At 41.6% G+C, this 14,097-nt stretch overlaps 1 protein-coding gene and 1 long non-coding RNA gene across 8 annotated transcripts in view; one reads left to right on the top strand and one right to left on the bottom strand.

Moving 5' to 3' along the window:
- Nucleotides 1–613: 613 nt before the first annotated feature.
- The window catches only part of LCLAT1 (lysocardiolipin acyltransferase 1), a 185,545-nt gene continuing 172,061 nt past the window's right edge, over nt 614–14,097 (bottom strand). For all 7 annotated transcript variants that reach the window (XM_055401118.2, XM_088841269.1, XM_088841272.1 and 4 more), the window contains one exon: nt 614–4,658. In XM_055401118.2, the coding sequence (XP_055257093.1) occupies nt 4,156–4,658 (503 nt within the window). In that variant the 3' untranslated portion in view covers nt 614–4,155. The remainder of the gene's footprint in view (nt 4,659–14,097) is intronic.
- Nucleotides 3,196–14,097, top strand: part of LOC148776124 (uncharacterized) — a 58,633-nt gene continuing 47,731 nt past the window's right edge. Inside the window, exon 1 of the long non-coding RNA XR_016038554.1 lies at nt 3,196–3,326. This is a non-coding gene — a long non-coding RNA (uncharacterized LOC148776124). The remainder of the gene's footprint in view (nt 3,327–14,097) is intronic.

The raw sequence follows: 14,097 nt of genomic DNA, 5'->3' as shown, positions 1-14,097 counted from the left end.
TTTGGGTAGAAAACAGGAGTTCAGAGACAGCCCTTCCCTGTATTTGCTATTTTTCAAGTTCCTACAACTGAAAATAATCAACGTACCAACGTGGTCTATTTGGGGTGGCATGCCCTGAGCTCCTATATGCATATATTGGGGTGGCATATTCTGCTACCCTTAAGTCCCACGACTTTTGTGTCTGTTGGCTAAGTATGTTTTTATGCACTTGTCAGGCTTTGGTAAAAGGTTTGCCTTCCTAGTTGCAGCTTCCCTGACAGTGGAGGAGCAATGACTAGAGTCCCACTCGCCTCTTACAGCTGCTGATGTGGGTATTTCCCACTGACCCCCATTCTTGTGGAATGACCACATTCCCTTCAGGCTGAACTGAGAGATGGAGGAAGAGAATGTTCTGGGGACATTCACTGAGCCCTGAATTCGGCTGTGGCCCCTCGACTTTTTCAAGGATGAAGGCATTATATCTCCTTTTTGCTCTGGCATTTTGTTTCAAGCATCTGTGAAAGAGAGTCCTAACTGATCAGCTCTTCCCCAACAGGACTCACGGTGAGAATGTAACAATACGACACCCAGTCAGTCATCCCTGCACGAACAGAAGTCCAACACGCATGTCAACTCTATTGAATTCATTCCACTTTATTCTGGGATGGATACTGGAGACCACAACTCACAAACATACCAGTGGACATTGAAAACTAAGGCCATTCTGTGAGTTATTTTTAAAACCTAGTGTTTTGCACATAATGATCTTTTTAAAAAAATGAATTATCAAAACCAAGATTTCTCTTCTGAAATAAGCATATAAGGTCAGCACAAGACAGTTTTAGGGCCATATCTAATCTGAAATTCATCATGTGACAAGAGCATCTTTGTTTTCTACAACATACATCACTGCCCTGAGGCAACCGCTACCCTCAGCATCAAGTTCTTTTCCAGATGTCATCATAAAGTAGTATTGACCACAGTGACCTGTGTTCTATAAACCATATTTCTCTCAGTGAATAGCAAAGAGAATTTTACCTAAGAGATACACTGCAGGATTCTTGGAACAAGAAAAAGAAAGGGACCTGTAACTAAGGCACTGAAAGCACATTGTTTATATAAAGAAATGTAAACAATTTTATACCAACAGGCTCCCTCCATTAGTCTCTATTATAAAAGTGCACAAGGGCAGCGTGGCCAGGCGCTTGAAGTCCGGGTGAGATGGGAATGTCTCCCTGGAGTCTCGGCTGCCGACGGTCGACAACGTCTGAGTTGGGGCTGTGGACGTAACTCATTTCAAATCGACTCAAGAGGAAGCTGTGTTTTAGTAGCATGACAAACAAGGAAAGGATTTTACTAAGAGCTGTAAATTATGGGCTCTGACATTTATTTTTCTTTCCGTCTTCCACCATGTTCTTCTCCTGAATTTGACAATTACTTTGGCTTGTTTCATCAAAGAGGCCAGGTGGGAAAACTTGTGGCCTCATCAGTGCCCTTCCTTGTAGGTTCCTATTTTAAGTGTAATCTTTCATGTCCCCTATAAACCACACTCGCTTTATTGAAAACGTTTCCAAATGGGAAAGATGTGACAAGTGGACACATAGCACTGTAAACATTTCAAACTCCACTGAGTTTACTTTTGATGCACTGAAAGGGCTTTAGGATGGAGGCGAGGGCCCACATGCAGCCAGACAAGGGGCTGCTGAGTCCGGAGTGAGGGTGTGCGGTGGGGAGGGGCTCCTTCCTGGGGCCAACCAGGACTGAAGCTGCATTAACCTCTACTTGACACTACTACTAATCTCTACTTGCTATCCGTTTTAGAGTCCAAATCATGGACCATATATTTCTTTAAAGAAGAGAAGAAAAAGTTGGGTAGGAAAACAAATAATTGTAAATTTAAAAGAAGCCTTATTGCAACCCCCTCCCCGCCCCCCGCTAAAAAACATAAAATACCCCCCACACAGACACACACAAAATAACCATGCCAAAAAGGCAACTTTTTTCTTTTTAAAGTTACCATTTCTAAGTCTTAGAGCAAGTACAATGTCTCAGTTTCTGGGCTTATATGAGTTCGGGGCACTAAAAAAGGAGCTTGTGTTTTATCATAAAATATGTTTGTTTTAAGACCAAAAGAAATCATGTTTTAAAAAGGAAGAGTTCCCCCTTTACAGGTTTCAGAGGGTTAAAGAGGACCTGCCATTAAAGCCAGAGGAGCCATGAGAAGCTTGGAGGAAGGGGGAACGGCCTACATTACAAACACCTGTAAGGTAGAAAGTGCGGTGTATCTCTCTTACCCAGGACAAAGGCAATCCTGATTGCTAAACTAGTTCTTGTTTCCAAATATAACCAGAAGAGGTCTGAGAAAGACCTAAATTAAAAACTTATTTTTATTGGGGGTTGGTGAGGGGTGGGGGAAAACCACTGAAGAGCTGGGTCTGGAGCAGATGAGGGTAGTAACGAATCAGAAGCCCCAGCAGCACTGAAAACAGCCTTGGGGGAGGAGTTAAATAGGCTGGGCCTTCAGTAGAGGCACTAGTTAGAACTCTCCAAGGGAAGGTGGTGTGCTGACAGAGGGCTGCTGCAACCAGGACCTACCGGAAGAGTCTGCCTGGTAAGTCCAGCCCACAGCGTGTGTGCCCTTCCTGGCGATGCCTGTGTCCACCGTTCACTGGATGGAAATCACCGTCCAGCAAAAATAAGACGTCATTAAGGAGAAAGCACTTGCGCCAAGAGTATACCAAGCTAGAAAGAGTGTTTGAGGCTGGTTCAAGGCAGGAATAAACAGGCAGGTTTGCTTTGCAGCACAAGACTTTTAATTGCCCCATCATTTCTGCTTCTCTGACCAGCATTCCCATTAGGACAAAATAAATAAATAAAATTTAAAAAGTAATTGCAAGCCTCCAGTGGAGTGGAAACCTCGACCACATGTTTCTTTTTTTTTTGCCTCAGGAGATTGGTACTGTTGGCTTGCTGGATTTTCCGCTGACTCCAAACGACAGGAATATTTAGAACTGGTCAAAAGTGGGCTTAAATTTTACTAGTGAAAGAGGAAGCCTGAGACTAAAAGAGAGAGAGATCCCTATCATTAAGAAAGGATTCATTTTTGTGACCATTTTGATTTTAATAAAATTTGTAAAGGCTACAAGGGTTGAATAATTTAGGTTAAACATTACGGCCCTGTCTGCAAGTGTTTTTCTTGTTGATTTGGTGGCAGAAGTCAGACATGCATGCACATGTAGAAAATAAAATAACCTTCCTTTTTGTGGCAGGTTTTAAAGAAATATTTCAACCAAGACACAACTTCAAAAGTGAGTTTCTGACGGCAATACCAGAATGTTCTCAAAAAGGTGAGTGATTTTGATGTATACCATTGTTAAGGCAGAAAAGCGACACCTGCCAACAAGCTGTGAAGAAACAAGTGCTAAGTATGTGAAGGTACACAGAAGTGAAGAACTAAACTGTTTGAACTCCGAGCTTTAAAAATTTAAACTAAGGTTTCTGAGTGGAGAGCCTGTGGTTGCTCCCTGAGACTCGTCTAGGTCTTATTTTCTGCGTGAGAAAAGGGCACTGGTGGTTTTCGGATGTCTCGGTCAGTGCAAGGCTAAATGCCAAGGTTTCATGAATAATGAAGGGCTTCCTATTAAAATGTTTGTTCGGCTTAAGGAGAAGGGGTTTCTGTCTTCCAGTCTTAAGGAAGGATGCAAGGGTTTGACTAGCATAGAAAGGGGTGCAGGGACAGCGCCCAGAGGGAGCTGGGAGGAAGCTCCCTCACCTCCTCAGTCAAGTGCCAGCACTTGATCTGGGCTGGTGCTCAGGAGCTTCAGCTCTGCCTCCCATCTGGGGAACTTGTCAGGAAGCAGGATTGGACCTGTAAGATCTGTGTGTATCTTGACTGCTAACAGCCTGATGATTGTTTACTAATACTCCGGCCCGCGTCAATTTTGCTGCCATCGCTCCCTGCTACACAGTGTTGAAATTACATTCAGAGATTTAAAAAGAAAAAAAAATCGTGTGTGTAGCAATATTGTTCCACAAAACTAAGTGCAAAATATCTTTAACAAATAATGACAGTTGTAAGAAATATTTGACACAGTCATGCAAAAATGCATCTCCATTTACAAAGGCTAACATTTCCGAAATACGCCCCAGGCTTTTCTGCCGTGAACCTTAACCATCTTACTCGTTTTTCTTTGCGTTTAAATGTGGCTGTTTGTGTAAGAGGCGGTAACATGCAAGTTCGAGGATCTCCAGTCCACCAAATATTCTCTCCTGCAGCACGAAGATGGCAATGGTGATGATAAAATACCACCGGACAAGACTGTACAGGTAGATGAACAGGCACATTGTGGGGCTGAACAGGGTCCAGTAGAGGATGGACAGAAATTTGACCAGCAGGACCCTGAGCTCTGACTTGCAAGGAGGAACAACCGTCTGCCTCGTGAAGGAAAAATTCTTCTCCCCTTGATAGAAGGAGCGCAGCCTCTCTTCTTTCTCCTCCCACCGCTTGTGGCACCAGAGCTGGAGGTCCTCCTTGGACTGGGGGAGGGTGTTCACGGGGTACCGGTGGACGTGGAAGTGGATCTCCTTGGGAAAGTCCCCGAGGAGCAGGTGCTTCTCCGTCTGGGGAATGTTGTGAGGGTACGCCACCGTGATGTCATGGACGGCATCAAGGTTCTTACCTAGGTTTTGGAAAAGATAGAAATACAGACGGAGTAAAGATCCATCTGGACAGCAATGCTGATTCACACAGTAGGCAGGAAAAAAAAAAAATCAGGACAGATTGAACCAAGATGAACAAACAAGGGCTATAAATACCTGTGTTCCTGGGCTCTTGCGTCAGTATTTACCAGTCACTTAGTTTTTTATCTGCTTGCTAATTACCACAAAGACCTTTAGAAAGAAATTATCTTTGTTCCTAGAAATAGGAATCTGCCATTCAAGAATTAAATAAATAAACAACTTAAATTAGATTTGAGATAGGAATTAAAGAACACAGCTCTTCTCCACCAACAGGATTCACTTGATCTCCGATCAAGACACCCTCTCTCCAAATAAAAAACTTTCTTACTTTTGACCCAAATCACTACGAAGGCTACCGGAAAGAAAAACTCCGTGTCAGAGTTAACAGTGGTCAGACATGCCTGAAAACTTCCATATGACTTTTTAATTTCTAGAAACATCAGTGTGAAGTCGAATGCAGAGACTGAATGAGACGCTGACTTAGGATGCCATCATCCTTAAAAATGTCATTGTTTAGTTACTGTGGGGTTACGTGTTTTCAGCAAAGTCATATGCCAGGTGCTGGAGATGGAGAAGTGAACCAAAAAACACCAAACCCTAACTTCACTTCAGAGCTCACAGCAGAATCAGGGAGACAGGCAAGCAGAGTGTCCTAATGGGGAGCCATGGCAGGTGAACCTCCCAGCAGAGCGCACTGGAGGGCCGAAAGCACTGAACTAGGCTGGAGGCATTCAGCGAAAACGCTCGCTGTCAAACTTGAGAACGGGACTCAAGTCTGTAGGTGATACAGAAGCACCTTACGTGGTAGAGAACCTCTTAAGGATTTTAAATAGACAAGGAACCAGAATTTGTTTCATTTAAGCAGGGGTTAGCTTGAGAGCAGTAACAAGAATAGTTTGGAGAGGACTAAGGGCAAAGAGGTTGGAAGAGTAGTTTGGTCATTACAAGGAAAGAAATGAAGAGGAGGCAGGGACTAAAAGAAGTGATGTGTTCAAAAAACAATCACAAGGAAGGACTGACCTGACAAGAGTGCTCAACTGGAGGAGGTGGAATGAGCCCAGGTTTATTTCTGTTTGGGGTTCTTGCACGGACTGGGGAAAGAGGGGATCTCTGAGACTAGAAATGTGACTAGAGTGCCATCTTTAAAGAATCAAGAGGATCACCCGTGGAATCCTGTAAGAGGCCCAGGAAGGTTAAGTTTTTGGCCCAAGGACACACAGCGTGTTGATGCATAATCTCTGAATGTTGCTTTCTTCCATACCAAGTTATCTTCAGTGAGAGACTATTGATGTGAACTTTTGATTCATCACAGAACTCTATGATGTAGGCAAAATTAACCTGTGGTGGAAATCAGAACAGTAGTTGCCTGTGGGGGTGGGGACTGGTGGGAAGGGAGCATGAGGAAATTTTCGGCGCGGGGGGGGGTGGCGCGAATGGGGCAGAGACATTCTGTGTCTTGATTAAGAGTTTGGATTCCATTAAATGGCCCATTTAAGACCTGTGCAGTTTCACTCTGTCCAAATTTTACCTCAATCTTAAGAACAACAAAGATATGAAGCAACTTCCCCACCTTCTATCACCATGTGTCCCCTTCCTCCTGAGCCATTTGGTTGTGCTCACTTTCCCTGTAAACGCGGGCAGTCAGTCTCCTCTCCTCCGTGGTTTACTTTAGGGAAAGGACTAGGTTTCGATCTGGTTTCAGAACTGTCTTATACTCAGCCTTTAAGAGCTATGTCGTAAGAAATGAGAATACCCGTATCAACAAGGTTGAGACTCAAAACAGGAGGGAAGTCCTTTCAGGACGCTGTGCATTGTTTACCTCGCAGCAGAGGAGGCAATGAAAGGCTGGTGGAGGCAACTCCAGTGCCCTTGCACCTGATGGCCTGGGAGAAAAACGAGGCCTGACCTGTTCGGCTTCAGAGGAGGGGAACGGGTCCTGTGGTGAGAAACCACAGGAAACTATTTTTTAACAGCTGTTGAGAGGCAATGTGTCCACTGCTTGAGAAAAGGCTGGTGACTCCCGCCTGGTGGGCCGTAGCAGGGACCTACCCACAGGAAGGGAGGCTGTCTGGTCATGCATCCAAAGACCAGTTCTCACTGGTACATTGAGTACGATACATCCACGAAGATGGTAATACGTCTAACCTGTTAACCTCACCTGCATTACAAACTGATCAACCTTTTGTCAATTCAACATTAATCAGGACTACCCTGTTCTGTATTGATCAAACTTTTCCTTGACAAGTGAGTTTGACGTTTTAGTGCCCCCTCTACCTGGAAACCTCAGAGCCTGTTCATCGATGCCCACCAACCAGAACCATAATCCTTGTATTATCACAAATTGGAGGAAAAGTATATAGAATACATACTATATAGTAGTAAGAAACTGAAGATGCCCTTTCTGCATTCCTCTTATAACCTATAGGGCAGGAGGTATGTGTGTACACGCAGACAAGTGTCTACTTAAAATACATACAATGAGTTTGGGGACAGAGATGGTACCGCTTACAGAAATGTTCTGTGAAAAAAATTCTAGATTTACTGTAGTGTAGAGCTGTGGAGGCAGACTGCCTGGGTTCAAATCCTATCTCTGCTTCTTAGTAAGTGAATGAATTAATCTCTGTGGCTTATTTATTAGTTCTTAGATCTATAAATTACCTTATAGGGTTGTTGTGAGGAATAAATGAGATAAGTAAAAACACAAAACAGGATCTGATATGTAATAAGCGCTCAACAAATGTTAGCTGCTGTGGCTGTTACTGAATCATAACATTAGCATGTTGGGCTCTAACGTGAATTTAGCTTTGAGTAAAAAGCAGAGACATTACTTTGTCAACAAAGGTCCATCTAGTCAAGGCTATGGTTTTTCCAGTGGTCATGTATGGATGTGAGAGTTGGACTATAAAGAAAGCTGAGCACCAAAGAATTGATGCTTTTGAACTGTGGTGTTGGAGAAGACTCTTGAGAGTCCCTTGGACTGCACGGAGATCCAACCAGTCCATCCTAAAGGAAATCAGTCATGAATATTCATTGGAAGGACTGATGCTGAAGCTCCAATACTTTGGCCACCTGATGCAAAGAGCTGACTCATTTGAAAAGACCCTGATGCTGGGAAAGATTTGAGGGCAGGAGAAGGGGACAACAGAGGATGAGACAGTTGGATAGCATCACTGACTCAATGGACATGAGTTTGAGCAAGCTCCGAGAGTTGGTGATGGACAGGGAGGCCTAGCATGCTGTGGTTCATAGGGTCACAAAGAGTTGGACATGACTGAGGGACTGAACTGAACTGAGTCCACAGATGCCAGCAAGGATAGTGGGGAAAATACTGCATTCAAACATCTTCTTTAAACCACTGTCCAGGGCAATGCTCTTCTGGGCCCTGAAAACACCCAATTACAGAACGCATGTCTTCCACATAAGACAAATGTTCAAACTATTATTTCACAAAGTGGCCAAGGACACTGCTCTGTCTCAAATATTTCAGACTCTCTCCCTGAAATATTTTATCTCAGCTTTATTCAATGACCTCAAATTCTAAGGGTTCTAAGAAGAGTTTCCTTTTGTATTCAGGCCAAGTGGTCTTGCCTGCAGTGACTGCTTAAGGCATATGTTTCAATGTGCTCATTTGGGCATTCACCCGCCATCCTGCAGGACAGTATGAGAAGCTCACAAAAACCCAGTATCCCAGGAAAACAAGAATCTTAAGGGCAGGACCATGTCTTTGACTCCTTAGAACCTTAGTAACTAACATACTGCCCTGCACTTACAGAAACACATATTTTACCAGTATCTATAGTCTATCTATCTTCCCATCTAAAGATACAGGAGGGAATTATAATGCTTTCTGCATGAGTCTGTTAAAACAATTTAGTGAACTTTTATACACAAGGCTCTTCGCACAGGACTGGCACATGGGAAGCTCTTAAATGTTAGCATCCATTACAACTTCTATGTTCAGTTAATGAGACTGAGTTGCTCCATTGGATCTTTTTGCAACTTGGTTCTGTGAATTCTTGGTTCTGAAAGAATTAACAACAATCTTGGGTGAGGGTGTTGGGAGATCACCTTACAAAAAGGCAATATTCCAGAAGTTTCTATAAGTTGCTTGTTTGGAATTTAGAGCTGTGGAATGATAGAACTCAACATAATCAAAATAGTACTATAATAGTATTTAAATGCTATTTATATTTAATAGTATTTACAATACTATTAAGATATTATTTTAATTATGTTGAGTTCTATCAACATAAGACTGCTAAGAAAAGAGATAAACACCATCTCCTCACGGCCTCCTGCCCTGGGGCCTCTGGCCCAGGGGAGTCCTTCCTACCAGACAAGGTATCTTCCTCCCAGGGGTGGGCAGGCTTGCAGAGCTTGGTTCATATGTAAGTGACAATAATGAAATGGATAGTCAAAAGTTGAGATATGCCTTTATTTCATTTACCAGTTTATGATAGCTAAAACAATGCATAATAGATTAAGATAAGTTCCTGCAATGACAAAGAAGCTATACTACCTTTAAATTTTCTGGTATGAGAACAAGAGACTTTTTAGTATGTGAATCATGATGGCTGCCATCAGTAAAAGCCATTTTTAGAAGGTTGTATTGCTTTTTAGATAGTTTAAATTAAAAATTTAGATGCTCCATCTGGCCTAGATGCTCTCTGGCTACATGGGGCTTAGAAAATGGATCTGCTCTGTTTCTGATACTGTGTCTACTGAACAGTTTCATACTTGAGTATTATTTTGAAAAGCAACCATTCTGTTAGAAGAACAACACTCAGCTGGGTCCAGAGATGTTTGTTCTCTAGAACAGAAAAACCACTTGCTTAATATTCCAAGTCTTAATTTTTAGTCTCAGACTGAGACTGGGGGAATTCTTAATACTTCAGTTGTGTTTAACCAATAGAAGTTTAAAAGGCATGACTGGACTTCATGAATGTCCGATGCAGAAGAGAGGTTCTCCCCGAATAGCAAGGGGGCCAATGATTATCAGCAGAGCTCTACTCACCAGGAATGGGGGAGGGCCAAGTCTTTACACATCTGTATGTTTAAAATGAAAAGAACCAAGAGAAGAAATCCCAGTTTGCCCAGATTCAATTATATAGTTCAGTGGCAGAACAACAGAAATGTTACTTTTCTTTCTTTTTTCATCCAAAGTGATCTTTAATGGGGCTTCTCCTGTAGCTCAGCTTGTAAAGAATCTGCCTGCAATGCAGATGACCCCAGTTCAATTCCGGCGTCAGGAAGATCCACTGGAGAAGGGATAAGATACCCACTCCAGTATTCTTGGGCTTCCCTGGTGGCTCAGATGGTAAAGAATCCGCCTGTAATGCGGCAGACTTGGGTTTGATCCCTGGGTTGTGAAGATCCCCTGGAGAAGGGAAAGGCTACCTATTCCAGTTTTCTGGCCTGGAGAATTCCTTGGACTGGACAGTCACGGGGTCACAAAGAGTCGGACAACTTTAATGAAGTTGATAACAATTGAAGTGTTTTTTGGGCTCCAAAATCACTGCAGATGCTGATTGCAGCCATGAAATTAAAAGACGCTTGCTCCTTGGAAGGAAAGTTATGACCAACCTTGATAGTATATTAAAAAGCAGAGACATTACTTTGCCAACCAAGGTCCGTCTAGTCAAGGCAATGGTTTTTCCCGTGGTCATGTATGGATGTGAGAGTTGGACTGTGAAGAAGGCTGATCGCCGAAGAATCGATGCTTTTGAACTGTGGTGTTGGAGAAGACTCTTGAGAGTCCCTTATACTGCAAGGAGATCCAACCAGTCCATTCTAAAGGAGATCAATCCTGGATGTTCATTGGAGGGACTGATGCTAAAGCTGAAACTGCAATACTTTGGCCACCTCATGCGACGAGTTGACTCACTGGAAAAGACTCTGATGCTGGGAAAGGTTGGGGGCGGGAGGAGAAGGGGACGACCGAGAATGAGATGGCTGGATGGCATCACCGACTCGATGGACATGAGTTTGAGTGAACTCCGGGAGTTGGTGATGGACAGGGAGGCCTGGCGTGCTGTGATTCATGGGGTCGCGGAGAGTCGGACACGACTGAGCGACTGAACTGAACTGAACTGAACTGATACCATAATCAAATGTATGCAAAATATACACAAATTTAGAATTTCATCTTAATGCCTGCTTTTAAAAAATTATACATATACTTTCTCTTAGATCTAGATCCATAAATCTACCTATATGTATTGGACAGTTTTCAATAAAGCAGCTTGTCATCTAAGATGTGTTTGTGTTAAAATGCTGAAGTCACTGGTTTTGTGTACTACTTTATTAGATAAAAAAAAAAAAAAAACCCATGATAAAAGTGGGAGTTAGTAACTAAGCAGTCATTCATTGTGCCACTTTGATACTGAATAGTACATGGCTAAAAATAAGCATGACAGACTGACACTAGTCAGTACACTTGGAAGAACAGCTTTGAATGGACAGATTTGGATATATTTAGACAAAAAAATACGAATAAAGAAGAAATCTTTCAGCTTCAAAATAATGGTGCATACATGAATCACTTAAAACCAACTAGAATTAAGGCTCAAACAGTACCATTTTGTTAGAGAAAACATTACTGTCCCCTCCTAGGAACATTATTCATTTTTCCTTCTGTATAAATTGGATGCATATGGAACAAAAGGTGGTGTCAGGAGGCTCCCAGCCCTGCCTCTTATCAGTTCTATGACTTGGCAAGTTCACAAGAAGCCTCACCTGTAAATGCAAAAGAAAACAGTAGGGACCCTCATAGGGTTTTGTGAAGATCAGTTGGGACAAGACTGCAGGATGCCTACAGAAGGGCTTGGCAGGAGGTGTGTGCTCAAACTCTGTTATTCCTCCACGTGGGAAGATCACTTACAGCACCTGTTTGGTATAGGCTGCTATCCTTTACCTTCCATTTTTCTCTAGATTTCCTCTTTCTTTGGGAGACAGACAAGTCTCTTGTAGTGACACTGAGGTCTGCTGCCTAATATTCTGTCCACTCCTCTCCCGAGTAGAGAAGTAAAGTCATTTAGGGGCTGACCTTGGCTTTCCAGGTAAGTCCAAGCATATCAAGCAAGTGCATCAAGGTCCCAATTTATCTCCTGACGCATTTTCTTTTCTAACCCTAATAACTCATCTCTTGGACATTTTAAGCTCAGTATAGAAATTGAACCCTCTGATGGCATTTAGAATTAGAAGCTGATGGCGTGTGCTCTAGGATCACTGGTGTCTTGTCCCATGTTTCTGTTATTGTTTTTAATAAGCTGAAGTTAGTGTCTATTCTTTTTCTAAGAAAGAACCATTCTGCACTTAAAAAGCAACCTTCAGCTGAAAGGTGACACTAAAAATGGTATCCCTGTGAACAATCATGTTTATCCAGGAATTCAGCTCTTACCTACAATTTTAGGGAGACATATTTTCACTTTCCTATCCTAAATCTGTTGAACTGTTTTCTGTGTAAATGCATGAATCTTTTAAATTACAAACCTCTCTCTTCTGATAGATCTTCAAAACAAGTTTTATTTTCTAGGTACAAAGGAAACCTGTTGACATTTTCCATAATTCAACAATACTGGTGCATTAGAAGATCATCAAGGCAAGATGTAAATAATATAGCACTTGCTGAGGACAGACAGACAGACATACACTCATTTGCACACATGTATACAAAACATGTGCCTCAAAAAAATACATACTTTCAAAAATGAGATCATACTGTAAATACTGTTTTATAACTGTTACATGTACTTCCCATTCATGCCATTATAATTTTATAAAATATCATTTTATAGATCTGTACACAACATTAAAAATTATCAGATATTTGTTCACATAATATTAAATATCAATATTTAATAGGTATCTTTGTAACTAATAATAAGGATTTTATAGGGTAAATTCCAGTAAGTTAAATTGCTGGATCAAAGAATATGAATAGGCTTTTGCTGCATATGGGAAACTGACCCCCAGAAAGGTCAGTTTAATAAAAACACACAAAAAAATGTATGATGGTGCTTTTTCACACTTTTACTAATGCTTGCAATTGCTACTTTTAGAAAGTTGCCAAAATATGTCATTTTTGTTTTAATTTGTATGTCTGTGGTTAGATAAAACAATATATCACCAGGTATATACACTAGGGTTATCCATATAGGTTTTCGGATTCAGTGATTTGTCATCTTATGGATTTGTAAGACCTCTTTATACACGCTTTAAATATTTTATACCAGTTTTGGTCATCTGACTCTAGTGTTTCCCTGGTCACTGATGGGTTTACCTTGCTGCTGCTCTATGAAATGTAGCTTTACGTCTTTTATCCAGTTCCTATGGTTCCTATGGGCTGCTTGTCTCTTTCCAGTCAATTTGCAAAACTTGTTCTTTACCATGGATTATTAATACTCTGTATTCTTTGTTGCAAATAGTTTTATAAATCCATTATCTGTTGCCATTATTTATGGCATACTTCCAATATGTGTGGGTGTCTGTGTCTATACACATTCCTTATTTTTTCTGTTCTAGCTTTTAGATTCCTATCTTTGTCTTTCTGGCCCCTAGACTGTATACTTTGTATTTTTCTACAAGATGAAAAAACATTTTTCATTTAATTTTATAACCCACCTTGACTTTCTTTCAAGATATTTGTTTTTCTAGCATCCTTTATTAAATAATTCTTTTTTCTACTATTTTGAAATACCACTTGGTCATATATTAGATTCTCAAATATACAGCTATCCAGTCTCCTTTCTCTCTTCTGCTCCACTGAGCTGTGTTTATTCCTTTCCTTAGTTACTTAATATTTAATAAAGCAAATCTGTTTTCTTTTTCACATTGTACTGGGCTCCTGCTGGCACCTATTTTGCAATATAAATTTAAGAGCAACCAGGTAAATAACCCTGCCAATTAAGGGGACTTAAGAGACAGGATTGTAATCCCTGGGTTGGGAAGATCCCCTGGAGGAGGGCATGACAACCAACTCCAGTATTCTTGCCTGGAGAATCCCCATAGACAGAGGAGTCTGGTGGGTTACAGTCCATAGAGTCTCAAAGGGTTGGACACAACTGAAGCAAACTAACACACACAATTCTAACACAAAAAATCACCCTCCTCTCAACTTATCCTGAAATGTTATTTGCATTATATTTACATTATACTTTTGAAAGAACTGGTCTTTCTTTCAAAAGTGACAGCTAGACTATAAAGAGACTGGTGGGCTTCCGTCTATGGGGTCACACAGAGTCGGACACGACTGAAGTGACTTATCAGCAGCAGACTATAAAGAAAGTTGAGTGCTGCAGAATTGATGCTTTTGAGCTGAGGTGTTGAAGAAGACTCTTGAGAGTCCCGTGGACTGCAAGGAGATCCAACCAGTCCATC

The sequence above is a fragment of the Moschus berezovskii genome, chromosome 11, assembly GCF_049115385.1.
Source record: "Moschus berezovskii isolate FMDL1 chromosome 11, NW_MosBer_1.0, whole genome shotgun sequence".
Taxonomy (NCBI): domain Eukaryota; kingdom Metazoa; phylum Chordata; class Mammalia; order Artiodactyla; family Moschidae; genus Moschus; species Moschus berezovskii.
The sequence above is the reverse complement of the archived record's forward strand: the minus strand, read 5'-3'. Positions and strand labels throughout refer to the sequence as shown.